The sequence below is a fragment of the Piliocolobus tephrosceles genome, chromosome X, assembly GCF_002776525.5.
Source record: "Piliocolobus tephrosceles isolate RC106 chromosome X, ASM277652v3, whole genome shotgun sequence".
NCBI classification, from domain to species: Eukaryota; Metazoa; Chordata; class Mammalia; order Primates; family Cercopithecidae; genus Piliocolobus; species Piliocolobus tephrosceles.
Window position 1 is genome coordinate 38,859,172 of NC_045455.1, and position 26,126 is coordinate 38,885,297.

A 26,126-nucleotide genomic window follows, 5' to 3' on the forward strand; every position below is an offset into this window, starting at 1 on the left:
TTTTTTTTTTTTTGGTAATTTTAGGAGAAACGGGGTTTCACCACATTGGCCAGGCTGGTCTTGAACCCCCGACCTTCAGTGATCCTCCCACCTCAGTTTCCCAAAATGATGGGATTCCAGGCATAAGCCGCTGCGCCTACCCAAAAATCTTGAATGCTTTTTCCACATAACTATTAGAATCTTGTTTAAAAATTCCAGGTACAGATATCCTCATTTGTTTTTCCTACATAACCAAGTTCTTTGATTTGCAGTTGACCAAAACTTGGTACAAGAATCTTTGTCTCTTCAAGGGAGTTCTGGAAATCCAAAATCCTGAACTGTTTTTCCAGAGCAATTTTACTAAGAGTTCGGCAGACGTTGGTGTTGCCTGAGTTTAGCCACTAGATGGTGATAACGCACAGATCCAAGTTTTCTTGTGACATTGTCAAGAAAATTAGCAGGTTAAAGAGGCAGTATTAATTTGGAATGTTTAGGCATTATTATCAGGAGTACACAGGCTAAATAGGAGGTGTGAAAGAAAGTTCTCCCTCTCTATTTGAGGAAGATACCTGGTGACTGGGTTATTTGCAGACTGTTGTGGAACTACAGTTAAAAAAAAAAAAACAGTAAAAATGAATTCCTAGACAAAGTAAGACCAAAGACACATAAAATACAAGCTCCAATTTTTTTTTAATTAGACCCAACAGAAACAGAAACACTCCAACAAATTGCTTTAAAAGTTTATAAAAGCTTCCTGTCAGTATCTGTACTTATTTCCTCACAGACTAGTAACATCTGGTTGGCAGGCACTGGTCTGAGGACCACACTTTGGTGCTAAAAAGCCTGTACTATAGTGCATCCAATTCAGTCAGCAGAACCTGGGTTCAAGACCTGACTTCATTACTACTAGCTGGGTAGCCAGAGAAAGATCACTTAGCCTTTCTAAGGTCCACTTTACTCATTTGGATCAGGCTAATTACATCTATGATTAAGCGTTCTATGAGAGCTCGGTAATAATGTACTAACCTCTCAGGAAGCACTTGAATATCAGCTGAAATTGAATCACATAATTGGTACATTTACATATTAAATGTGAATTGTTTTCTCCGATATCCACTCCATCTTCTTACTGACTGGTGTTTTATCCTTGAATAGACACGTGTTCAGTTGATCATCAAATACTTAAAGGACCTTGAAAGCTTGTCTGGCTCTAATTAAAGCACAGCTACTCGGACAGAAACCTGTCCTCTCTCGGAGATGTGCAACCTCTTCCACTGCGCTGACAGCTTTGTGGGAAGAGGGAGAACTACAGGAAACAGTGAAGAAGTCAGAAGCTGCCTGTTTACACAAATGTGTCTACAGCCATATACCTGCACACCCCGGCTAGAAGAACTGCGGAAGCACTATGCCATCAGCTTAAAGTCTAGGTGACTACCAAACCCGGGAAAGTCTGGCACATAAACTACATGAGGCAAGATCAAGGAAGACAATTTGTTCTTTGATATTATCACTGCCATTCACTGTGACCTGCCAAACATATACAACTTCCATCCTTACAGCAATCCTAAATCTTAGGATTTAGTGATGTTAGCTTGCTTAAATAACACAAGCCAGTTACTAGCTAGTTCCAAAATGCCAGCCAGAAATGTGTGTTAACACTGGATTTGCCACATCTAGAAGCACAACCACTCCAGTTACGGTTTCTAAACGAATCTCTAAAGTTATGTGAATGGACTGTAATCAGACTATACTAAACTTGGTTCCAAAAGTCATAAAAGTTGTAAAGTCAGTCTAAACTAAAGCACTTGAGTGAAAAAGTGTAACTGCCATACCAGAAAAAAGAGCTCCCATCATGAAAATGTCACTGAAGGTATTTTTTTTATTTTTGAAGGTATTTTAAAAATCTCGGCACATCATATCTATCCGTGGGGCCTTGGGTCCAAAGGTCCTACATAACTGATACGAACCATAATTCTCTGTATTAACAAAGGCTCGGAAATTGAAACCAACATCACTTAACTTGCTTACTTTGGCCAATATAGTATGAATTTCAGTTTCTTTCCAAGAGAAAAGTCCTGAGATGTTAATATGCAGCAGTTCTGCTGATGTGCATTTTAACTTCCTGCACGAAGGAAGAAAAGCTAAGAAATTCACAAAAGTAAAATCAGCCCCTGAAAAACAGATGCTGGTGATTGGCGAAAAAAGAGCAGTAGAATTAAGGTGTTTTATAAACCAGAGAGTGTTTTGTTTTTGTTAGGTAAAGGGATTTCTTCATATGTTACTTTGATAAAAGGGAATTTCATAGGTAAAAACCAATATTCAAAATTATAAAACAAATAGAACTGTCTGTGCACAATCACTGCATCAAAGATTTGCAAGAGATTCAACAGAAATTCTTTAGTTGACAAATGTGGTTTGAAGGGGTAATAAAATCTTTTTATGGCTAAACCAAGAGTCTTGTTTCCTGTTGGCCCAAAAACAGATGTTTCATTTCCCAGATAAGTAGGTTCTCCACTGTAAAGAAATATTCTTGTATAGTTGGTTTCTATGTTCTTGAACTCTGCTCCAAATTCAGCCAACTTGCTAAAGGTCCTTAACACAAATTGGGAACAGTCGTAGGAATCAAACCATGTCTCTGCCCCTTTTTCTGGGCTGGCTTTTACATTCCATGTCTCGTAATAAATTCCTGTTTCATTGTCCTGTTTCACCCACTTTGCCATTTGATTGAACATGTTTCCTAGTTCAAAAAAACAAAACAAAGTCACCTAGTGAACAAAGCTAATCATGTTAATTTTTTTTTTTTTTTTTTTTTGAGTCAGGTCTCCTCTGTTGCCAAGGCTAGAGTGCGGTGGTACAATCACAGCTCACTGCAGCCTTGACCTCCCAGGCTTAAGTGATCCTCCCACCTCAGCCTCCTGAGTAGCCAGGACTACAGACGTGGGCCACCAAAGCCAACTAACTTTTTACTTTTTTTTTTCTTTTAATTTGAGAACAGCCTGGGCAACGCAGGGTCTCGCTGTATTGCCCAGGCTGGTCTCAAACTTTCAGCCTCAAGTGATCCTCCTCCTTCAGTCTTCTAAAGCACTGGGATTATAGGTGTGAGCTACCAGGCCTGGCCTGATCATATTAATTTTAAGTAAAATGTTCTAACTTGATTAAGACTATGGATGCATGTGAGTAAACAATGGTTTTGGATTTCCACACCTGTGGAATCAAAAAAGAGCCCGCATTGCCAAGACAGTCCTAAGCCAAAAGAACAAAGCTGGAGGCATCACACTACCTGACTTCAAACTATACTACAAGGCTACAGTAACCAAAACAGCACGGTACTGGTACCAAAACAGAGATATAGACCAATGGAACAGAACAGAGCCCTCAGAAATAATACCACACATCTACAACCATCTGACCTTTGACAAACCTGACAAAAACAAGAAATGAGGATAAGGATTCCCTATTTAATAAATGGTGCTGGGAAAACTGGCTAGCCATAAGTAGAAAGCTGAAACTGGATCCCTTCATTACACCTTATACAATAATTAATTCAAGATGGATTAGAGACTTAAATGTTAGACCTAAAACCATAAAAACCCTACAAGAAAACCTACGTAATACCATTCAGGACATAGGCATGGGCAAGGATTTCATGTCTAAAACACCAAAAGCAAAGGCAACAAAAGCCAAAATTGACAAATGGGATCTAATTAAACCAAAGAGCTTCTGCACAGCAAAAGAAACTACCATCAGAGTGAACAGGCAACCTACAGAATGGGAGAAAATTTTTGCAATCTACTCATCTGACAAAGGGCTAATATATCCAGAACCTACAAAGAACTCAAACAAATTTACAACAAAAAAACAACCCCACCAAAAAGTGGGCAAAGGATATGAACAGACATTTCTCAAAAGAAGACATGCATACAGCCAACAGACACATGAAAAAATGCTCGCCATCACTGGCCATCAGAGAAATGCAAATCAAAACCACAATGAGATACCATCTCACACCAGTTAGAATGGCAATCATTAAAAAGTCAGGAAACCACAAGTGCTGGAGAGGATGTGGAGAAATAGAAATGCTTTTACACTGTTGGTGGGATTGTAAACTGGTCCCACCATTGTGGAAAACAGTATGGTGATTCCTCAAGGATCTAGAACTAGAAGTACCATATGACCCAGCCATCCCATTACTGCGTATATACCCAAAGGATTATAAATCATGCTGCTATAAAGACACATGCACATGTATGTTTATTGCAGCACTCTTCACAATAGTAAAGACTTGGAATCAACCCAAATGTCCATCAGTGATAGACTGGATTAAGAAAATGTGGCACATATACACCATGGAATACTATGCAGCCATAAAAAAGGATGAGTTCGTATTCTTTGTGGGGACATGGATGCAGCTGGAAACCATCATTCTCAAAAACTATCGCAAAAACGGAAAACCAAACACTGCATGTTCTCACTCATAGGTGGGAATTGAACAATGAGATCACTTGGACTCTGGAAGGGGAACATCACACACTGGGGCCTATTATCGGGAGGGGGGACGGGGGAGGGATGGCATTGGGAGTTGTACCTGATGTAAATGATGAGTTGACGGGTGCTGACGAGTTGATGGGTGCAGCACACCAACATGGCACAAGTATACATATGTAACAAACCTGCACGTTGTGCACATGTACCCTAGAACTTAAAGTATAATAAAACAAAACAAACAAAAAAATGTGACCCAAGTCACATAAGGAGTTACCAATGGAGGAGTTGCTGAACTCTTTTCATTACTAACCAACAATGCAGCATGTGCAACAAAATTCTAACTTTCAGCAACTTTCCAATACATCCAAAAGAAGCAAAAAATCTCAAAAGATAAAATATTTAAACTGCTCAAGAGGGCCTCAAATATAAGATCATATACATTTTGGGAGGCAATGTATCAAAGTAGTTAGGAGAATGGGCAATGGGGCGTAACTGCCAGGGCTGGAGTCCCACTTACTAAGCTGTGTAACCACTCTATGCCTCAGTTTCTCCATCTGTAAAATGGGCAAAATAATAGTAACTACCTGCAGAAGTTGTGATGATGAATGATGTGATATATGTACAGTACTCAGAACAGTGCCAGAACCAGTCTATATGAGTAGTAGCTATTATTTTTCAACATCAAAGTATCATCACAAATTTTTTCAGATATAGTTAACATATCCTTTAATCAGGCATTTTATGGATTTCTCTTACTATTTCGTTTAGAAAGTCCAATTTAATTGTACAAAATGTTTTATCATTTTATTCATTTTTATGATTGGAAAAGAGCATTTTTAGGGAAAAATTCAAAGATCAGAGATACACTACTCATCACCTACAGGTGAAGTTCTGCATGAGTAATAGTTTGGGTCAGAGTTTAGCAGTTCCACCAAAAGCAAATGTAACAAAAACAAAGATAAATAGATGAGACTTAATTCAACTAAAAAGCTTCTGCACAGCAAAAGGAACAATCAGCAGAGTAAACAGACAACCCACAGAGTGGGAGAAAAAAACAGACAACCCACAGAGTGGGAGAAAATCTTTGCAATCTACACATCTGACAAAGGACTAATAATCCAGAATCTACAAGGAACTCAAATCAGCAAGAAAAAAACAATCCCATCAAAAAGTGGGTTAACAGCTGGGAGTGGTGCTTCACGCCTTTAATCCCAGCTCTTCGGGAGGCCGAGGTGGGCGGATGACCTGAGGTCAGGAGTTTGAGACCAACCTGGCCAACATGGCAAAAACCAATCTCTACTAAAAATACAAAAATTAGCTTGGCATGGTGGCGGGCGCCTGTAATTCCAGCTACTTGGGAGGCTGAGGCAGGAGAATCGCTTGAACCCAGGAGGTGGAGCTTGCAGTGAGCCGAGATCATGCCATTGCATTCCAGCCTGAGCGACAAGAACAAAACTCCACCTCAAAAAAAAAAAAAAAAAAAAGGGTGGAGGGTTGCTAAGGACACAAATAGACAATTCTCAAAATAAGATACATAAATGGCCAAGAAACATGAAAAAATGCTCAGGAAAATGCAATGCAATGATGAGGGAAATGCAAATCAAAACCACAATGTGACACCACCTCACTCCTGCAAGAATAGCTGTAATCAAAACATAAAAAAATAATAGATATTGGCGGGATGTAGTGGAAAGGGAACACTTCTACCCTGCTGGTGGAAATGTAAATTAGTACAACCACTATGGAAAACAGTGTGGAAATTCCTTAAAGAACTAAAAGTAGAACTGCCATTTGATCCAGCAATCCCACTACTGGGTATCTACCCAATGAGGAAAAGAACTCATTATACGAAAAAGATACTTGCCCATGCATGTTTATAGAAGCACAGCACAATTTGCAATTGCAAAAATATGGGACCAGCCCAAACACCCATCAATCAATGAGTGGATAAAGAAAATGTGGTGTATATATACCAAGGAATACGACTCAGTCATAAAAAGGAATTAAAGAATGGCATTTGCAGCAACTTGGAATAATGGTCTCCAATTCCATCCAAGTGAAGTAACTCTTCAGGAATGGAAAACCAAACATTGTATGTTCTTACTCATAAGTGGGAACTAGGCTACAAGGATGCAAAGGCATAAGAATGATGAACTTTGGGAATTCGGGGGAAAGGGTGGGAGAGGGGTGAGGGATAAAAGACTACACATTGGGTACAGTGTACACTACTCAGGTGATGGGTGTGCCAAAATCTCAGAAATCACCATTAAAGAACTCATTCATGTAACCAAACATAACCTGTTCCCCACAAACCTACTGAAATAAAATAAATAAAAAATACAAATAAGAGATGAAAAAAATTCCCAAAGTTTAGTGGTTCCAGAAGTACATTTTACAAATGGCCTCTAAGTAAAACATTACTGAAATGTTTCCATAGAAGTATTACAATTTCTTTCATTTGGATTTTGATGTAATTATCAAATATTGCTATATTTTCAAAACTTACCTGATATAGTCGCTACTTTAACTAATGTCCCATTTTCCTTCCAGTGAACATCATCAATTCCTTCAAAAAAGCAGGCAGCGCCTTGATTACACCAGAAAGGGGCATCCATTTCAGGTCGGAGATGGGGAAATGTACAGTTTCCAAGTTGGAAGAGTTCATACCATTCCATTGTGTAGTTCTTGCCAGTTAATGTACTCCTGAATCCAATGGCATCATGCATAATTTTCTGTGTAAACACAATACATGTATAAAAGCAACTGTGACATAACCACGGGTCCAGGTAACCTGATAGGAGAAAATGTGGCACATCACAAATGCATATCAAGTAGAACAATTGTTCAGCTGTTCCTCCATGCTGCTACTGTCATATCCACTCTGTGGCCCCAATCTCCAGGCCCTCATCCACCCTGGCTTTGGTCACTAAGCTCATTTCAAATAGGAGGCATGCATATTATGTGGACAAGCTTGTAATTTCCTCAGAGCTTAGAATAAGTGTGAGGAGCCTCCATGCCGGTCTCCCGAAGGAGCTCTACAGACCTCGCATGGTGATGGGTTAACCTGGAAAAGTGACTACAACAAGGTCTGGGAATCAAGAGGTGTTTTCTGCCTACCCTGTCCCTTCTGGGCCTCTTCTCATCTTCCAGGAGCTGGATACAGGAGCTGGGTTCAGATTCATAATATTACAACGGATAATGGTGATTACATTTGTTGTTGTCAAGATTATAAAATCTAGTAGTAACTATTTTTGACTACTCATTTTAAATGTACTAAGAGAAACATCAACATGATCTAAAGTCAGCCATCTAAACAGTGATTACTCCCTAAAAATCAACTTAATAACCAAATCATTGAATTAACCAAAGTTGTAAGACCAAGATGCATCCTTACCAAGTGTCCCAGGAGGTCTCCATATTTAAATTCCCATACTGGGGCTTGTAATCGAAAGACTTCAATGTCATCATCACCCTCCATAACTGGGATAGGTGAGCCAGTTGGACAGAAAGTATATTTAGCTTGACAATAAGGATCAGGTTTTGGACGGGAATCAAAGCGTCTAATAAAGAAAAAGAAACCATCTACTTAGATTCCAACAGGAATTTGATTCTTCTCCCATCTTTTAGAATCCAGTAACATTTTTAGGGGACCATTCAAAGGTCAAACCATAGTTAATAAATATAAACATACATTTTGTTATCTTGTGAACAAACTTCCAATAATGTTTTTAACAGCAAATGATAAACTCAAAGCACTCTGATAAATCCAGGCTTCCCTGTTCCCTGATCCCACTGTGAAAATTTTGAAGACAGGAATCCTGTCTTAAAATTTTTATAGCTCCAGGTCATAGTAGACATGTGCAAATGTTTACAGAATAAATGAACATTTTTCCAGTGTGTTCAGTTTTACAAACAATCCATACATTAAGATTATTCAGATGATTATGAGTAATAGTATATATTTTATATTTACTTATGAATTAACATTCATTCAACCAATATGTATTGAGGTTCTACTAGGTATATAGGGAACTATAGTAAGAAGGAGGGAAACAGAAATTAAAACACTGCTGCCTTTCTCACAGAACTGTGGGTGGGAGCTGCAAAGACATTAAACAAGTGATGAGTGTGGGATGTGCTAGACTAAAGAAATGAGTTCTACAGGCACAAAGGAAGGACAAATCGTTGTTAACCAGGTATGGGATGAATGGGGTGGGAAGGACAAAGAAAGAGATGAAGGCCGGGCCTAGGTTTTTAACGTACTTGGCTAGAAGGTTAAGACAGAAAGGCAGAGGAAATGTTAAGTATTATAAGACAAGCCTGGCACATTTGGTCTCCGGTAGGTACGGAAGACTAGGATTCAGGCTTCAATGCACGAGTGGAGACAGAAGAGACTGGCAGGGGCTGTCATTCTGTCACTAGAAGAATGTGCATGGAATTCTATGCCTTACAACTGGGGAGGGCTAAGTTTAAAGGATGTTAAGTAGCAGATCTGATAGGACTGAATTTGCTATAAAGTAAACCTTATTTCATGAATTAAAAGAGGGTAGGGAGAGAGGCCAAATTAAACATGAGAGATCAGTTAGAAGGTGACCTCAACAACTCAGGCAAGAAAAGACCAGAGAAGCCCATAGCAATAGGACTCGAGGAGCACTGCAGTTGAATTCAGCTCAGCAGACACACTGGTTACCTACAATCTGGCACTGGGAAAGAAAGAAGTGGTGGTGACAACAGCTTCTATCTAAGAATCCTAGATCCCCAAGGTTGTAGCCAGATCTACTGTTTTACAATCCCAACAAATCAACAAAAATTTCTATTTTAACTTAAGAAGTTAAAATCTTTATGATGACCAAAAATATTAACAACGCTCCCAAAAGTTTCTGCCACTTGGGTACAGTGTTTTATAGGCACTTACCTGGTTTAAACAAATACATAATAATCACATACAGATTGCATTGACCCACAGCAAAATCTATTTTAGTTCAAAGGTAATTTAAATGTGACCTTAATAAACTTAAATATTATATTCAATTGAAGGGATTAGATGGGGGCATGTACTTAATATCTGAGACTTAAAAAAAAATCCACTAAAAAGCTATGGTCAACACCTTGCCCTAATGTTAAATCAAATCGTTTAGATTTACAATTCGTGTTCTATTGAGTAATTTTGACTTCTTACAAACATTTTATTAACATTTTCCAGAAAACTAGCTTCAACCACAAACTTCTCTTTCCACGTAGTATATCACACGAAACAAAAAAGTGTTGCAAACCTTTCAGTGAGCAGAACACACTATCTAGATTTGATAACAGCTGGCGTTCTGCTAGATTTAATCCTTCCAGCAAACCGGTGAGCTAAGTGCTACCACTATTCCTATTGTGTGACTCAGGGCATGTGGGCACAGAGATTCTGAGTAACTTTCCCAAGATCCCTAGTGATGATGGAGCCAGATTTGACCCGCAGCAGGCAGAACCTAAAACTCGCTCCTCACAAAGAGGAAATCCTGCCTTCCCACTCATACTGTCATGCAAAATAGCTGTTTTTATTTTTCAGGTTTGTTGTGTGCAGTTTTAGCTGTTGATTACTTATGCTGGTATGTTAAAATTATGTCCATTATAAATTGAACTAAAATAATGATGCTTTTGGTTTAAAGAAAAACAGCTGTTTTCAGAAACTGCTGGTCTTTCTCCTGCCTCATGTTGACACCATGTTTTCTCTCTCTGTGTTTAGCTATCTCTGACAGCCGGAGGCTGTGTGTCTTCTCTGTCAAAGGCTGGAATCGGCCTCCCAGGAGTGTGGGCCCTGTCCTCGACTTAGGACCGGCGTCCTACCTCCAGGCTGAAGACTGGACAAACGCGGTGACTATCTTCCCGGTCTAACCAGGACTGCAGGAGACAGGGATTCCGGGATGCGGGACTTTTGAGTGCAAAACTGGGAAGTTCCAATAAGGACTTCGGATCGGGTTTTGATCAGGTTCAAACCAGAGCGAGTTGGTCGCCCAGTAAATTGTACCAAATGTTCTGCACTAATAACTAATGACAGTGCATGATACAAATAAATGCGATAGGCAGTGTTTTTAAACTACTCAAGAAATCAGCTACTTGTATCCAGAAATCCCTCCATTAAATAACATTACTCTCCTTTTCTTCTGCCACGATTCGGGACTGTCCTGAGTCTGCCGCAAGTGGCCAGAGGAAGGAAAGGTCCCAGGGCTGTGCGTAACAAGCGGCTGCGACTCCCCAGTCCTCAACTTTGCTCTCAAGTGCTCTCCGAGCATCATCAGGCGCTGCCCAGCCACCGTCTCGTGATCCGACACAAACCACCGTGCGCGGGAGTCCCCGCGCGAGCACCCCGTCCCCCATCGGCAACGCGGACTCCGACCCCGACCCCGAGAGTGCGCGCGCCGCCGCACTCACTTGTAGGGCACCGGCCAGTGGCGCCGGGAGAGAACGCCCGAGGCCCGGGGCCAGCCCGGAACCGCCGCGAGCCAGAGCAGCGCCACGGCCCAGCACCAGGAAGCGCGTCCCCAAGCCGCGCCCGCGCCCCGCGGCATCTCGGCGCCCTTTGCGGTGTCTAACTCCGGCGCCATCAGGCTGCACCCAGTACTTCCGGAGCCTCTGGAGGCCTGCGACGCCTGAGGGAGGAGCATGCGCGGAGCCGCCAGCCCAGGACGCGGGCCGCCCTACCCCGGCGAGTCAGGCCCAGAGCTTGGCAGCAAGCGCAGGTTCCCGCGCGTGACGCCTCGCCGCACCCTGCCCACGGCGGCTGCCGCACTTTGCAGTCCAGGAAGGCGCTTTGGTCTGGCTCCCAGGAGAATTCGATCCAGACCTGGGGCCTCTTCTTTTATGAACTGACCTGTCCCTGCCCAGCAGCCACCACCAAAACCAAACCAAAACCGAAAATCTGTCACTGGGGCTCCTCCCAACACCGAACTTTTACCCCATCACACAGGGCCCGCGCTAGGTGTCAACAAACGTTGAGTGAATGAGAATGTGTATTTGGGGCTGAGGGTGCGGAGCTGGGGGTGCAGTGAGGAAGAAGAGACAATAGTGGGGAAATGGCTTGTCCTCACCCGACCTGGGCCAGTGGTAACAGCGGTTAACATTGACAATAATGTGGTCCCTCCACTCCCCAAGAGCTTAGTGGGGAAATGATTTGTCCTCACTCGACCTGGGCCAGAGATAACAGTGGTTAAACACCGACAATATGTGGTCCCTGCCACTACCCGAGTGCGGCCGAATCCACCCCCTCCCCTACCACTCCCGCCACCGGCAGGTGTTCCTTGCTTGGATCTGTCACTTAACTGGAAAGAAGCTTCTGCATCACCTTCTCTTCTCTGACTCTTCAACTACGTCAAGAAAACAATGGCATCAATTACCTGACTTTTGAGGAGCCTCTTATGGCCTGCTTTGCTGTTAGGCACAAATACTGACCTAAGTCTGTACGTAGTACATTCAAGGTCTTGCCATAGTCACTTGTTTTTACCAGAGAGCAGTTTTGCAGAGCCTTAGACCGGGACTTTCCAACTCTTTCACTTCACCCACAACTCGTGCGAAGCATTAAAATGTTTGTAAGGCTATGGGAATAAGCAAGGTGGCTTCGGTAGCCAGAGATGACCACCACAATCCATTGGAGGGTGTGTGCCTTGTGGGGGTGTCACTGACTTCCTCGGGCCCTCCGGATCTCTTGATTACAGGTGGGACTGAGTACCCTGCCCTGAACACACACTCCTTGGCCCACTTGCTGCACCAGGTGCGGGGCTTCTGCGGAGGTTCAGACCGGGCTGCATTTTACCACACATCTGTCTAAGCGTTTTGAAAGCTACCTAGCTCTCCTCCGTATACTATGGCCAAATTCAAAACTACCAAGGCTAAACTGGCTTCTTCAAAGACCTGACCAAGTAAGAGTGGGAAGCATTGTAGCCCTGAGAGCTGAAATGTAGTATCTGATTTGAAGGGCACCTGAGGTATTCCCTGTGGACCCATACTTGAGCCTGGCTTAAAGAGCAATTAGCAGGAACAGCTTAAAAACAAAAACAACAACAACAAAAAACAAAACAAAAAACATGAATTTTTTCCATGTACGGTACATGGAACCGTACACTAGAGGGCCACAGTAGAACCTCCCATTCAGTTCAAGACTTCCCAGAGCTACAAAAACAAATTCAGGTTGACCTTGTTCAGTGGTGGAGACCTCTGGTCCTGCTTCTGCTGTCTCTGTCTCCTCACTCTGTGTGCAGGGAGCTCTCATGGTAAGAAAGCACTTCCTAGTATTGGATTTATTTATTTATTTTTTTGGAGATGGAGTCTCCTTCTGTCACCCAGGCTAGAGTGCAGTGATGCCATCTCGGCTCACTGCAACCTCCACTTCCCAGGTTCAAGCAATTCTCCTGCCTCAGCCTCCTTAGTAGCTGGGATTCAAGTGTGCGCCACTTGTAATTTATTTATTTATTTATTTATTTATTTATTTATTTATTTATTTTTATTAGAGACAGTGTTTCACCTTCAAGTTGGCTCCTCAGTCCCAGGAGCACCATAGCCAGAGGCTCCTACCTCAGAATTATTTTCAGCTTTGAGAGCCAGATGTGGTGGAAGAGGCCCTCCCATGGTTGTTGGTAAACCTCCTTCAGCATTTGCTGTAGCGTCAGGAGTATCAGTAAGTGGGGGCAGAGATGCTACCCCCAAAAGCTGGAACTTCTTCACTCTTTATTTCATTTATTCGAACCAAATAGTTAACAAAGTCTCTGCCAGCATTGCTCTGTGCATCTTTTTCATTGGTGGAATTTCCTATGCCAGTGTAGTTATACCCTTCCACCTGAACCTCACACATGAATTTCTGCCTGTTTTTGTTCCCCATGCTCTAATTTCACAGGATGGGGTCATCTTCCTTTTGCCACACCAGGCATAGAGAAAATTTTTCACATCACCCATGATTGAAGTGTCTTCTTCAGATCAGCCTATGCTTCCCGGTGCGCAACTGTTAGGACCATGTGGCTCTGGCCTTCCACGGAGACAACAGAGACACACAGACACACACGGCAACTTGAATAAAGGAATCAGCAAAAATAAAAAATAAAAAATTTTAAGGAGAAAAGAAAGGACGTTGTTATGACACTTTATGATTTGCTGTGGTTTGAGAGAAATATTGTTTTCTGGTAATTTTGAGGCTGGTTTTATCAGTCCGGGCTAATGAATACCAGGGCAGATTAAAGTCCAAGCTAATTTTTAGTTTCTCACTTACAATCTCATTTTTTATTTTAGGCATTAAAAACATTATTCTGAGAAGGAGCTTCACCAGTTTGCCTAAGAGCCCCGGCCTTAGACACACTAATTTTCTACTCTTTTTTTTTTTTTAAGACAGAGTCTCACTTTGCCACCCAGGTTGGAGTGCAGTAGTGCAATCACAGTCACTGCAGCCACAGCCTCCTACCTCAAGTGATCCTCCCATCTCAGCCCCTATAGTAACTGGACTACAGGAATGTACCACCATGCCCAGATAATTTTAAATTTTTTTGTAGTAATAAGGAGTCTCACTATGTTCCCAAGCTGGTCTCGAATTCCTGGGCTCAAGCGATCCTCCTGCCTTGGCCTCCCAAAGTGCTGGAATTAAAGGCATGAGCCTGACCCTGACACAAATGTTAATGTAAGAGGTTAAGAAAATCTTGAAGGTAACCAAAAATTAACGAACCCCCAAAGTGTTTCTGGGAAACTTGGATATACTTACCTGTTGTTTACATGATTAACTGGGCTAAACAAATACATCAACTATATGTAGGTTCTATTTTCAGAGTTTTGACAATTTCACTTGCCTAAAGCATAATTTATTTGAGTTCAAAGATAATTTTATTTTATTTTCATCTTTATTTTGAGACAGGGTCTCGCTGTCTTATCCAGGTTAGAGTGCAGTGGCATGACTGTGGCTCACTGCAGCCCTGACCTCTCAGGCCCCAGCGATCCTCCTACCTCACTTTCTGAGTAGCTGGGTCTACAGGCCTGTGCTACCATGCCTGGCTAATTAAATACAATGTTTTCGGTAGAGTCAGTCTCACTTTGTTGCCCATGCTGGTCTCCAGCTCCTGGGCTCAAATAATCCCCTTGCCTCAGCCTCCCAAAGTGTTGAAATTACAGTCGTGAGCCACTATGCCCGATCCAAAGATAATTTTAAAAGCATAATTGAAGTGTGAATTTAATAAAATTAAAATTTATAATATTCACTTAAGGAAGAGATTAGAGTATGACATCTACTTATTAGGTGACACTTAAAAAACAAACTGTGGAGCCATAATGAATACCTCACCCTCATCCTACATCGAGTGATTTGGATTTATAATCTTTTGCTTGTTACATTACATTTTTTAGACAATTCTTTAATCTTGTATATATTTTTTAGTTCTGTTGTGATTGGTTTATCAATAGCCTCAAGAAAATCGGCTTCAGAACAGAAACTCTTTTCTTTGTGTTGTTAAATAAAATGTATGAGAGGCCATGGTTTTGGACTGAGCTCCTGCATTAGGTCGCAACAGATGGAACCAAAATGGGGTCACTTGTGCTAAGTGCCATGTAATCAAACTGAAACATAAACAAGAAAATTCCCAAATAGACTGACTTTTCCCCAAAACAAGAGATTTACAGCAAGCAATCAGAAAAGGCCCAGTCAGCCTGAGTCAGCACGATAAGGAAGTCCTCTCTCCTTTAACCCTTTATAGGGAAAGTAACCCGAAGTAACCTGATGTTAACTAATTCACTTTTTGTATTTCAGTTTCCCTATTTCTGTTCAAGTTACCTTAGGAAAACCAGCTGGTCTGCCAGGCTCATTGAAGCTCCCTCTATTTTGAATAGCAACTGCCTGTTTTATGAGTCACTAATAAAAGCCAATTAGACATTTTAATCAATTTTTTCTTTCTTTTTTTGAGACAGAGTCTTGCTCTGTAGGCCAGGCTGGAGTGCAGTGGTGCAATCTCAGCTCACTGCAACCTCTGCCTCGCGGGTCCAAGTGATATTCTCCTGCCTCAGCTTCCAGAGTAGCTGGGATTACAGGCATGTGCCGCCAGGCCCACATAATTTTTGTAGTTTTAGTAGAGATGGGGTTTCGCTACGTTAGCCAGGCTGGTCTGAAACGCCTGGCCTCAGGTGATCTGCCTGCCTCTGCCTCCCAAAGGGCTGGGATTACAGGCGTGAACCACCGGGCCCAGTCAAATTTTGTTTTTGTTTTTTCAATCAGCATATATCAAGGAAACTAAAGTGGTACAAACAGTGAACAGAAATACACTAGTATCAAGGTTTTGACACAGATGACATTTACTATTTTTAATCTTTCCAACAACCCTATGCAAAAGGTGCTACTTCCTACCTTCAGACTGAGGAAGTGTTGGTACAGATATTTTGAGTAACTTCTCGGGATCACATAAGGCAGTGAGGGTGGAGTGACATTTGATCTTGGGCACTCAGACCCTCACTAAGTTATCCTGCTTTTCAAATTCAGTCCTTGTCCTCCCTTTCCTCCTCATCTGCAGTGATGATGGATGCATGTGTGTTTCCCACAAGCAGTTGCTCTTTGCCCTGTCTGGTGTCGACACCATGTTTGCGTCTTCTTTCTAAATCTGGGCATCATTGACAGTAAATAGCCTACTGGGTCAAGGGCTAGAATCACCCTCGAGGATTTACAGTACTCCACCTGTCACTTATGAGCAGCAATCTACCTCCAGGTTAAGAAAGGCAGGTTTCTTCTTGAAAGCAGATGCAGGGTTTATTCGGCACCCAGGACATAAAGGCTTAGTGAATTTTTATTGGAGGAATATGGGACTAATAATTTAAAGATCCAGTAGGGAAAGTAGTGTTTGCTGGAGATTGCAGATTTCATCTTTTTATTTACTTTTATATTTTTCTTTTTTATCTTTTAAATTTTTTTACTATACTTTAAGTTCTAGGGTACATGTGCATAACGTGCAGGTTTGTTACATATGTATACTTGTGCCATGTTGGTGTGCTGCACCCATCAACTCATCAGCACCCATCAACTCGTCATTTACATCAGGTATAACTCCCATAATAAAAGAATAGTTCCTCGTTTCCCGCTGGAACCATGGAGAGTGTCAAAGAGAAGAAGAAGAAGGTTCCTGCTGTACCAGAAACCCTTAAGAAAAAACAAAGGAATTTCACAGAGCTGAAGATCAGATGCCTGAGAAAGAAGTTTTCCCAAAAGATGCTTCGAAAGGCAAGGAGGAAGCTTATCTATGAAAAAGCAAAGCAGTATCACAAAGAATATAGGCAGATATACAGAACTGAAATTTGAATGGCAAGGATGGCAAGAAAAGCTGGCAACTTCTATGTACCTGCAGAACCCAAATTGGTGTTTGTCATCAGGATCAGAGGTATCAGTGGTGTGGGTCCAAAGGTCCAAAAAGTGTTGCAGCTTCTTCACCTTCGTCAGATCTTCAGTGGAACCTTTGTGAAGCTTAACAAGGCTTCGATTAACATGCTGAGGATTGTAGAACCAGATATTGCAGGGGGTACCCTAATCTGAAGTCAGTAAATAAACTAATCTACAAGCATGGTTATGGCAAAATCAGTAAGAAGCGAATTGCTTTGACAGATAACGCTTTGATTGCTCCATCTCTTGGTAAATATGGCATCATCTGCATGGAAGATCTGATTTATGAGATCTATACTGTTAGAAAATGTTTCAAAGAAGCAAATAACTTCCTGTGGTCCTTCAAATTATCTTCTCCATGAGGCAGAATAAAGAAAAAGACCACCCATTTTGTAGATTTTGTAGAAGGTGGAGGTGCTGGCAACAGGGACGACCAGATCAACAGGCTTATTAGAATGATGAACTAAGGTGTCTACCATGATTATTTTTCTAAGTTGGCCAGTTAATAAACAGTACCTGCTCTCAAAAAAACATGGAATAACTTTTCTTCAAATATCGGGTCAATGAATGATGTTGTACAGAAGAAACTCAGGGAGCATCCTACCTGAAATTTTATTAACAAGCAACTTTTATTTAAAAATTATCACATAAAATGCAAATTATCTGCATTTTTCCTATTTATTTCCTGTGACCATATAAGAAAACTAGGCAACACATATGGCGTTTTGGACTTTCTAAGAACTTGCTAAGTTTATGAGACAAAATGTCATGAGGAGCAGCGGCATCCTAGCCAAGCTGCCTGCTTCCACTGCCCCTAGTTACAGCCCACGCTGCGTCCTGATCTCAGACTGTCCATGTTAAGTGTACTACGAATATTTTTTGCCCTCCAGCTCCGATGAAGATGCAATGGGGTCTTTTCTTTAGTCTTCCCTGTCAAAAACATCACTTCAACTTCCAGCTTGGGAACTGAGCAGTTAAAAAAAGTATTGCACACAATTAAATATTTTAAAACACTTAAAATATTGCATATCAAATATCGACATTCTCTGTTGAAATAAGTTGAATGGAAGTTACTTTTTAGTAGTCCAGCAAAGGATAGAATCCATTTTTTCCCCTTGCTCTTTCGTTTAAAGATAATTTTCAAATAAAAGTTATCTATTAATAAAAATCTAGTTTATGGCTCCCTGGCGCCCTCTCCCTTCCCTCCCAACAAAAAGGACAGAATCTCTGCAGCTTCCGCAGGGCCCGCGATGCGCGAGTTCAGCGGACAGATCTCTCTCCCACCTGGGACCCCAAAGCCAACACGCCAGCGCTCGAGGGGGGCTATGCGCCAGAGCGGGATCCGCCGCAAGGGGGCGCGCGGGCGCAGCCGGAGGTGGGAGCTGGCGGCTCTACACGCAGCTTCGGAAGTACTGGGATATGTGGGTCTGCGGGGCTAGGTCCGGGCTGCGCGGGGCTAGGTCCGGGCTGCACGGGCGTGGGGGCGCTTTCTCTTTCCTCTGAAGCCTGCGGAGTGGCGGGGGCAACCCGTCCCTAAGCTGTTTTCCCTCTCTCGGTCTTCTAATATGTTATGTTATGTTATGTTATGTTATGTTATGTTATGTTATGTTATGTCATGTTGTCTTTAAGTTCCAGGATACATGTGCAGAACGTGCAGGTTTGTTACATATGCATACATGTGCCCTGGTGGTTTGCTGCACCTATCAACCCCTCATCTAGGTTTTAAGCCCCACATGCATTAGGTATTTGTCCTAAAGCTCTCCCTCCCCAGGGGCTTCTAATTTATTTATTTTTTTAAAATGGAGTCTCGCTCTTGTCGCCAGGCTGGAGTGCATTGCAACGATCTGGGTTCACTGCAACCTCCACCTCCCCGGTTCAAGAGATTCTTCTGCCTCAGCCTCCCGAATAGCTGGGATTACATGCACCCGCCACCACGCCCTGCTAATTTTTTTTTTTTTTTTTTTTGAACAGGAGTTCACCATTTTGGCCAGGCTTGTCTCGAACTCCTGACCTCAAGTGATCCACCCGCCTCGGCCTCCCAAAGGGTTGGGCAGCGACTTACAGTCCTGAGTCACCGGCCCGGCCTGGGGCTTCTCATTTTTTAAACCATATCCAACAGGTCTCCGTCCGCACAATCCGTTGGATCTCCAGCGACCCAGCTGGGCTTCATACAAAAAACGGGCAGCAGGGATGTTCACAGTCCAGACCAGCCCGCCCTTCACCTGCTGCCCCTTTGCCAACAGTATTTTGTTTTTTGGAGGGGAGGGGTAGGGAGTAAAACATATATAACATGAGCTTTACCATTTTAACCATTTTTAAGTAGTGTGTGAGCGACTGGCATTAAGTGCATTCACAGTGCTGTGGAGCCATCTCCGCTGTCCATCCCCAGAACATATTCATCAGCCCAAACTGCAATGCAAGCGTGAAACACTCACTCCTCATTCTCCTTTCTCCCAGCTCCAGGTAGCCTCTATTACATTCTACTTTCTATCTCTAAGACTTTGTCTACTCTAGGTGTTTACTACAAGTGGAATCGTATACTCTTTGTCTTTTTGTTACTGGCTTATTTCACTTGACCTGTGTCCTTAGGGTTCATTCGTGTGGTAGCGTGTGTCAAAATTTCCTTCGTTTTTAAGGCGGAATAATATTCCCTTGTATGTATAACACATTTTGTGTACCATTCATCTGTTGATGGACATTTGGGTTGTTGCCTGTAGTGAATAATGCTGCTATGAACATGGGTGTACAAATACCTGTTTGAGTCCCTGCTTTTAATTCTTTTGTGTATATACCTACAAGTGGAATCATGGTAGTACTCAACTTCGTGAGGAACCACCACAGCCGCTGCACCCTTCTTTTTAATCAGTTAAAATATACAGTTCATTAATTTATTTGTCTACAGGACTTTAAGTTTGAAGCTGGAGGGCATCTCTGTTCAATTTCCTGGCTGAGTTTCCCTGGGAGAAAAAAATGACTTCTTTAAGGTCGTCACTGGGTAGTGACAAAGTCAGTCCTAGAAGTCAATTCTCTTTTCTCTAAAACTTAGGAAAGGAGATATCTAGCACCTGTTTCACTTGAGGGGTATTAAGATTAATGTGGGTGTTATTCATTCATCCTTTCAATTAGTAGTTATTGATTTCCTAATGGGTGAAGGGTGATGTCTTACACGCCGGGGTTTGTGAGTATTTAATGAACTCAGGTCTCTGTACGCGAGGTGAAGACCAGGAGAGGTACATGGACTTACTGTGTCTAGATTACAACCCAGTAAATGCGTCAGTGCTTTCTTATCAGTTCCAAGGGACATGCACTTGTCAAAGACGTGTTTCACTCCTTGAGCATGTTGATCTGATTATTCTGTTAAACAACTGAAGGCCAATTTGTTTGGAGAGTTCTTTAAAATCAAATCCATGGTTCTTAGCAATTTTTTTTTTTTTTTTTTTTTGTGAGCATGTTGATATGATTATTCCGTGAAACAACTGAAGGCCAACTTGTTTGGAGAATTGTTTAAAATCAAATCCATGTTTTTAGCTTTTTTTTTTTTTTTTAAACAAATGGAGTCTTGCTCTGTCACTCAAACTGGAGTGCAGTAGCACGATCAAAGCTCATTGTAACTTCAAACTCTTGGGCTTGAGCAATTCTCTCACCTCTGCCTCCTCAGTAGCTAGGACTGCAGCACACACCTCCATTCCTGGCTAATTTTTTAGTTTTAATTTTTGGAGGGGAGGGGAAGGGAGTAAAACATGTATAACATGAACTTTACCATTTTAACCATGTTTAAGTAGTGTGCAAGCGACTGGCATTAAGTGCATTCACAATGCTGTGGAGCCATCTCCACTGTCCATCCCCAGAACATATTCATGTTGCCCAGGCTCATCTCAAATTCCTGGCCTCAAGCAATCCTCCCACCTTGGCCTCCCAAACTGCTGCTATTACAGGTATGAGCCACCATGCCCAGCCTGTATCTGCATCTTTCTTGCCCTTCAGAATATTCAAAGTCTTTTCATATATGTGTGTGTGTGTGTGTGTGTATGAGATTCCAAGCACATATATGTATGTATATATGGTATGTCAGATAGGAGCTATTATTCAATTTTGTAAAACAGTATATGAAGAATGTTGAGAATCTTAGCATATGCTTTAGTGAAATACAAAGTTTAGTAACAAGAGGCTGAGTCTCTTGATTTTATGCCTCCCAGCCCTAATGCCACTCTTTCAGAGAGTCAAGGGACGTTTGATTCAGACCAACCTTGTGCACTTCCTGGTGAAGCTGACCTGTGAGTTTTAGGTTGGAATAGAAGCCAGTGAAGAAGGTGTGGCTCAAAGGCAACCCCCAATATACAGGTATCTCCCTTGAGCTTCCTCCTTTGCCTCCAAGTCCTCATGTTTCTCTAGATCAGGGCCCCTGCAGGATCCCAGGGTTGGGGATAGGGAAACTGGAGTGATGTCCTCCCCTCTCAAGTGTTTCTGAGGATGAACCGGGGGGTGACCCACAGCTTGGTGGGGCTGGATACATGGAGGTGAATCAAGCGAGAGCTACCAGATGCCCTGCTTCAGGGTCTTGGCATTGAAGCCTCTGGGGTTTTAACTCACAGTCCTGAGTTTTATCTCCCATTTGCTTTAGATTAGTGGTTGCCAGCCCTGACAAACAGAATCACCTGGGGAGATTTTAAGCTGGAGCAAGGCTCAGGCTGCCTCTTCACTCCCAGAGATTTCCACTGAATTCGCCTCGTTGGTGCCCAAGCTCACCAGGTGATTCTAACGTGCAGCCAGCTTGAGAAGCACTGCTTTGAAGGATCTCAAGGGCTGATTTAATCCTCCAGTGTTTTTGAGTCCTATATGTTCTTATCTATAAAATTATGTCCTCTTGTTCCCTTTCATCTATTTAAAGAATATATATATATATAGATATCTATAGATATCTGAAAATCCACCTCTTTGTGATCTATCTGATCTCCCTTCCTTTTGGAAGCTAATTTGTAGCTTTTTTTCCCCCTCTAGAAGGCCCCTTGCACTTTCTTCTTTGTGGTTGAGCTATAATATTTGTAGCTGATGTTGGCCCTGAAGTCATACAGAATCACTTTGTGGCTTTCGGTCTTGGCTTTCTGGTTTAGATTCTGAGAGAGAGTTGCTTGATTGTTTTCATAGCGGCAATGACATCATGTGTTTTCATTTCTATTTTTGAAGGTGAAGGTATTTGCGCCTAATGTCGAGCAGATGCTCATCGTTACTCACTTGAAAGAGAGCCCAACAGAAAGACGAGCAATGTGCTGGCGGAAAGTGCCAGGAGAGCCCGGAGGGACGTCCGAGACTTGGCAGACCTGAACATGAGCGAGCTTGATGCTGTCATTCTACCTGGTGAGTTAGCTGAAAACTGTGAGGCCAACTGTTCATTTTAATTAAGGCTCACTGACTCTAAAACCTTCTTTCCCAAGAAGTGGTGCAGGCTCAGCTGCCGTTTTGAAATCTTCTGTGCCTAGCTCCAGGTCTGTGGTTCTCAAACCGCTGTACATGAGAATTACCTAGAGCTTTTAAAAACTCCAGTTGCATGGGTCATACCTGAGACCAGCGACAGGAGACACTGTGGGGGTGGAAACCAGTATTAGTGTTTATGCTCCCCAAGTGATTTCCTAGTGCCCTATGTAGGGTGATCAGTGGGTCTCAAAGTTGGCTGCACATTGGAATCACCTGGTAGGCTTCAAAACCATCAATCCCTATGTCCCACATCCGGAGATGGTGATTTCGTCGGTCTAGGGTATGGCCTGGATTTCAGAATTTTAAAAAGATTCCCAGGTGATTCTCATGTGCAGACAAGTTTGGGAACCGCTGCTCTATGCCAGTACTTCTTTAACTTCAATGGACGCATGACTCACGTGGAGATCTTGTTACAATGCAGATTCTGATTCCGCTTCCAGGCAACAGGTGGGGTGTTGCAGGCAGATCACCCTTTGAGGCCTTCAGACTTTGAAAATTACAGTAGAGGTTTTGCCTGTTTCTGGAACTTTTCAGGGCAGAAATCAGTTTTAGATTGGTAACACTCCTTTTTCAAATAAAAGATTTAAAATTAGACTTTTATTTGACTTATGATCAGTAAAACCATAAATCAATCTTTTATTGAAATAAATTGAAATAAAAGATTGATTTACTAGGCTGGGCATGGTGGCTCACACCTGTAATCCCAGCACTTTGGGAGGCTGAGGTGGGCAGATCACTCGAGGTCATGAGTTTGAGGTCAACCTGGCCAACATGGTGGAACCCCATCTCTACTAAAAATACAAAAAATTATCTGGGTGTGGTGGCATGTGCTTGTAATCCCAGCTACTCAGGAGGCTGAGGCAGGAGAATCTCTTGAGCCCGGGAGGCAGAGGTTGCAATGAGCCAAGATTATGCAACTGCACTCCAGCCTGGGCAACAGATTGAGACTCCGCCCCACAAAAAAAAGAAAAAAAAAAAAAAAAGATTTATTTACTTAAATAAAAGATTCATTTATGAGTACAATTTTCTCAGATATTTTTCTTTGATTTCTTTTTGTTTAATTCCCATCATAAGGAATAGTATGCCCTATATATATCTTTTTCAGACTAAACGAAGTTAGTTTTATTGTCAGATTATATCAGTTCATTCACAATGTTTCTAAAGTTTTTGGAGACACTTTGGAGATGTCCCACAGTGAGAACTGGGAACCACGGTGTTGAATCAGGAGTGTGTGTTGCTTGTTGCTATCTATATGTATCTACCAAATAAGTCACTAACTGCTATTTTACATATATAGTGTTCTGGACATTTATTGCTTACATTATATGGCTTAATCAATAATTTATTATCTTTCTTGGTTCTGTGGGTTGAGTAACGTAGAGGTCAAAGGAAAGCTTCCTCTTTATCCTCTGAAGATTCTTGGAAAAATCAGCCCACGTAAGGCAGAGTAATTGGAGAAAAGGCATACAAATTTAATTAATGTGTACACCAGGCGAATCACAGAGTGATTACCCATCCCCCAAGGGAGTTCAAAAGCTTATACATCATCCTGGCAAAACAGGTTATAGGAAGGGGTGCAAGAATTCCATTGAGAGGATTTCTGGGGACAATGAATCAATGGATCAGGGAACAGATTAACTTGCACGTTATCTTGTGAAAGAGTCTGGTCAGGTATGGTGACATTCTTGGTCTTAGAGAGAGGGGGTGGAAATCTTTTGGTGCGTCTGGATCTTAGGCAGAAAAAGGAGCCCCGACACTAGCTGGGATAGCTGGACTTTGCTTGGGATGTCTAATGATGTTGCAGTGAGGTAGAGGCTGGGGCTGCAGCTATCTGATTGGCTTGGCTGGACGTCCACAACAGTGTCTTCAGTCTCATGTCTGGTGCCTGGGCTGGGATGGCTGAAGAGCTGAAGGCTGGCCATGCAGCCACGTGACCGTTCCCTGTGGCAATCCTGGGCTTCCGCATACCTCGTAGGCCTCAGGGTGGTTGGCCTTCTTCCATGCGAGTTTGGCATTCCCCAGGACAAGGATTCTAAGTGTGAAAAGATAAACTTAGGCACATTCAAATTTTAACAGTTTATTTGAATAGACAGCTCATGAATTGGGCAGCTCTAGATGTTCTTGGAAGCAAGGCAAAAAAAAAAAAACAAACAAAAAAAAACCCAACAACCCCACAAAAAAAATTTGAGTTGTTAAAGTGAAAAGTCACTAGTTAGAGGTTCATTGGCAATTTCTGATTGGTAAAGTCTCTAGTTAGAGGTTGGTTGGTGGTTTCTGATTAGTTAAGCTTAAGTGTCATTTTCCTGGGCTATGACCATGACCGTTCATTCTGAGTTGGGTTTCAGGTTGCTTTTGTAGGAACCCAAAGTGCTGAGCCCTCTCAACCTAATGTCCTCCCAATTAAGAATTTTAGCACAAAAGAATTGGGCTTTCCTCTTATGATCTAGCCAAGAAGTCTCTCTGCATCACTTCTGAAGCTTTCAATGGATCAAAAGTGAGATTCGATTCAAGGAGAGGGGACCCCAAAAGGGCATAAATACCAGGATGCATGGATATTGGATAACTGTCTTTGGAGACATGCTGCACATGATGAATAAAATGTAAGTTTAGATCTATCTACAAAACCCCAGAGACAGAAAGGACGAGGGAGATTCATTTTGAGTGGTGTTTTGAGAATTCACACTTTTCTTCAATTGCTAATATGGTTATCCTGAGAGATGTTTGTAAAGGTTATTGCTCCTGAGGTCTGGTGCTAATATTAGTGTTTTCACATTTAAGGCAGTATTATTAGCAAATTAATGTCAAAATTACTGCTACTTAAAAAATATTTTAGCACATAAGGATAGGTTTTTGTTTTTAAAATGTACGGAGTTATCTCAAAAGCTTTTTAAAAGATATGGTTCTACTTTGTTCCAAACTTGAAATATTTAGCAAAAATTAGCATCATGATAGGTGTCCCAGATTGTATCTTCAGAATTTCATACTCTTGATGCAAAATGGTTATTTATTATTATTAGGTTAATACAAGCCCTTTATGTCTATTGAGTCCACTTGCTATAAGGCTACGTTGAAGCTATGTAACATCTTTAATGATTGTGTGTGTTTTAGAATTTGTCATCGGTTTTTTACAAAAGATCTCTGAGGTATCTTGACTATTATAGGTTGTGATACTGAGACAGTCTTTGTTTGTTTTTGAGACAGACTCTCACTGTGTCACCCAGGCTGGAGTGCAGCGGTGCGATCTCGGCTCTCTGCAACCTCTGCCTCCTGGTTTCAGGCGATTCTCCTGCCTCAGCCTCCCGAGTAGGGTGCACGCCACCACGCCCAGCTAATTTTTGTATTTTTAGTAGAGACGGGGTTTCACCATATTGGTCAGGCTGGTCTAGAATTTCTGTCCTCGTGATCTGCCCACCTGGGCCTCCCAAAGTGCTGGGATTACAGACGTGAGCTGACCACGCCCAGCTGCGGTACTGACCTTTTAAAAAAAGTTAATGCAAAAGAAAAAAGCAAAGTTAATGAATTAATTCAAAGTTACCATCAACTCCAGAAGACGTTAAAGAAATACTATTTTTACATCCTAACCACATGTGTTGTGTGTTGCTCTTCTATACCCTCATTCTTTGCCCAAGATTTGTTCATCCATTCTTCTTGTCAGCTGCCTTAATCCTGGGTCGTCATCTTTGCTGGTGGCTTTGGAATAACTCAGCTGCCCTGGATGGGAAAGACTGCTCTGTCGGCAGTTCTGTGAAGGACCCTTCAAGCCTTCCCCTGCAGGAGGAAGCCCATCGCTGCTGCTGCTGCGTTTCCCCTGGGTTGGCAG

The 26,126-nt window shown here is 42.2% G+C and overlaps 1 protein-coding gene and 1 pseudogene across 1 annotated transcript; one reads left to right on the forward strand and one right to left on the reverse strand.

Moving 5' to 3' along the window:
• Positions 1-650: 650 nt before the first annotated feature.
• On the reverse strand, positions 651-11,345 carry CLN5 (CLN5 intracellular trafficking protein). The gene is made up of 4 exons (XM_023186111.2): positions 10,882-11,345; positions 7,859-8,024; positions 6,971-7,196; positions 651-2,716 (listed from the first exon to the last, which is right to left on the reverse strand). The coding sequence occupies exons 1-4, from the start codon at positions 11,112-11,114 to the stop codon at positions 2,205-2,207; spliced, it is 1,137 nt and encodes a 378-aa protein (XP_023041879.1). The 5' UTR covers positions 11,115-11,345; the 3' UTR covers positions 651-2,204.
• Positions 11,346-16,546: 5,201 nt separating this feature from the next.
• On the forward strand, positions 16,547-17,301 carry LOC111521891 (annotated as a pseudogene).
• Positions 17,302-26,126: the final 8,825 nt, after the last annotated feature.

What these genes read in the sequence shown, in the direction of transcription:
- CLN5 (XM_023186111.2), bottom strand. Translation starts at nt 11,114, where the DNA reads ATGCTCCTCCCTCAGGCGTCGCAGGCCTCCAGAGGCTCCGGAAGTACT. An exon ending in GAGACCTCCTGGGACACTTG is followed by an intron (nt 7,197 to 7,858) that starts GTAAGGATGCAT and finishes GTGTTTACACAG; the next exon opens with AAAATTATGCATGATGCCAT. An exon ending in TAAAGTAGCGACTATATCAG is followed by an intron (nt 2,717 to 6,970) that starts GTAAGTTTTGAA and finishes TTTTTGAACTAG; the next exon opens with GAAACATGTTCAATCAAATG.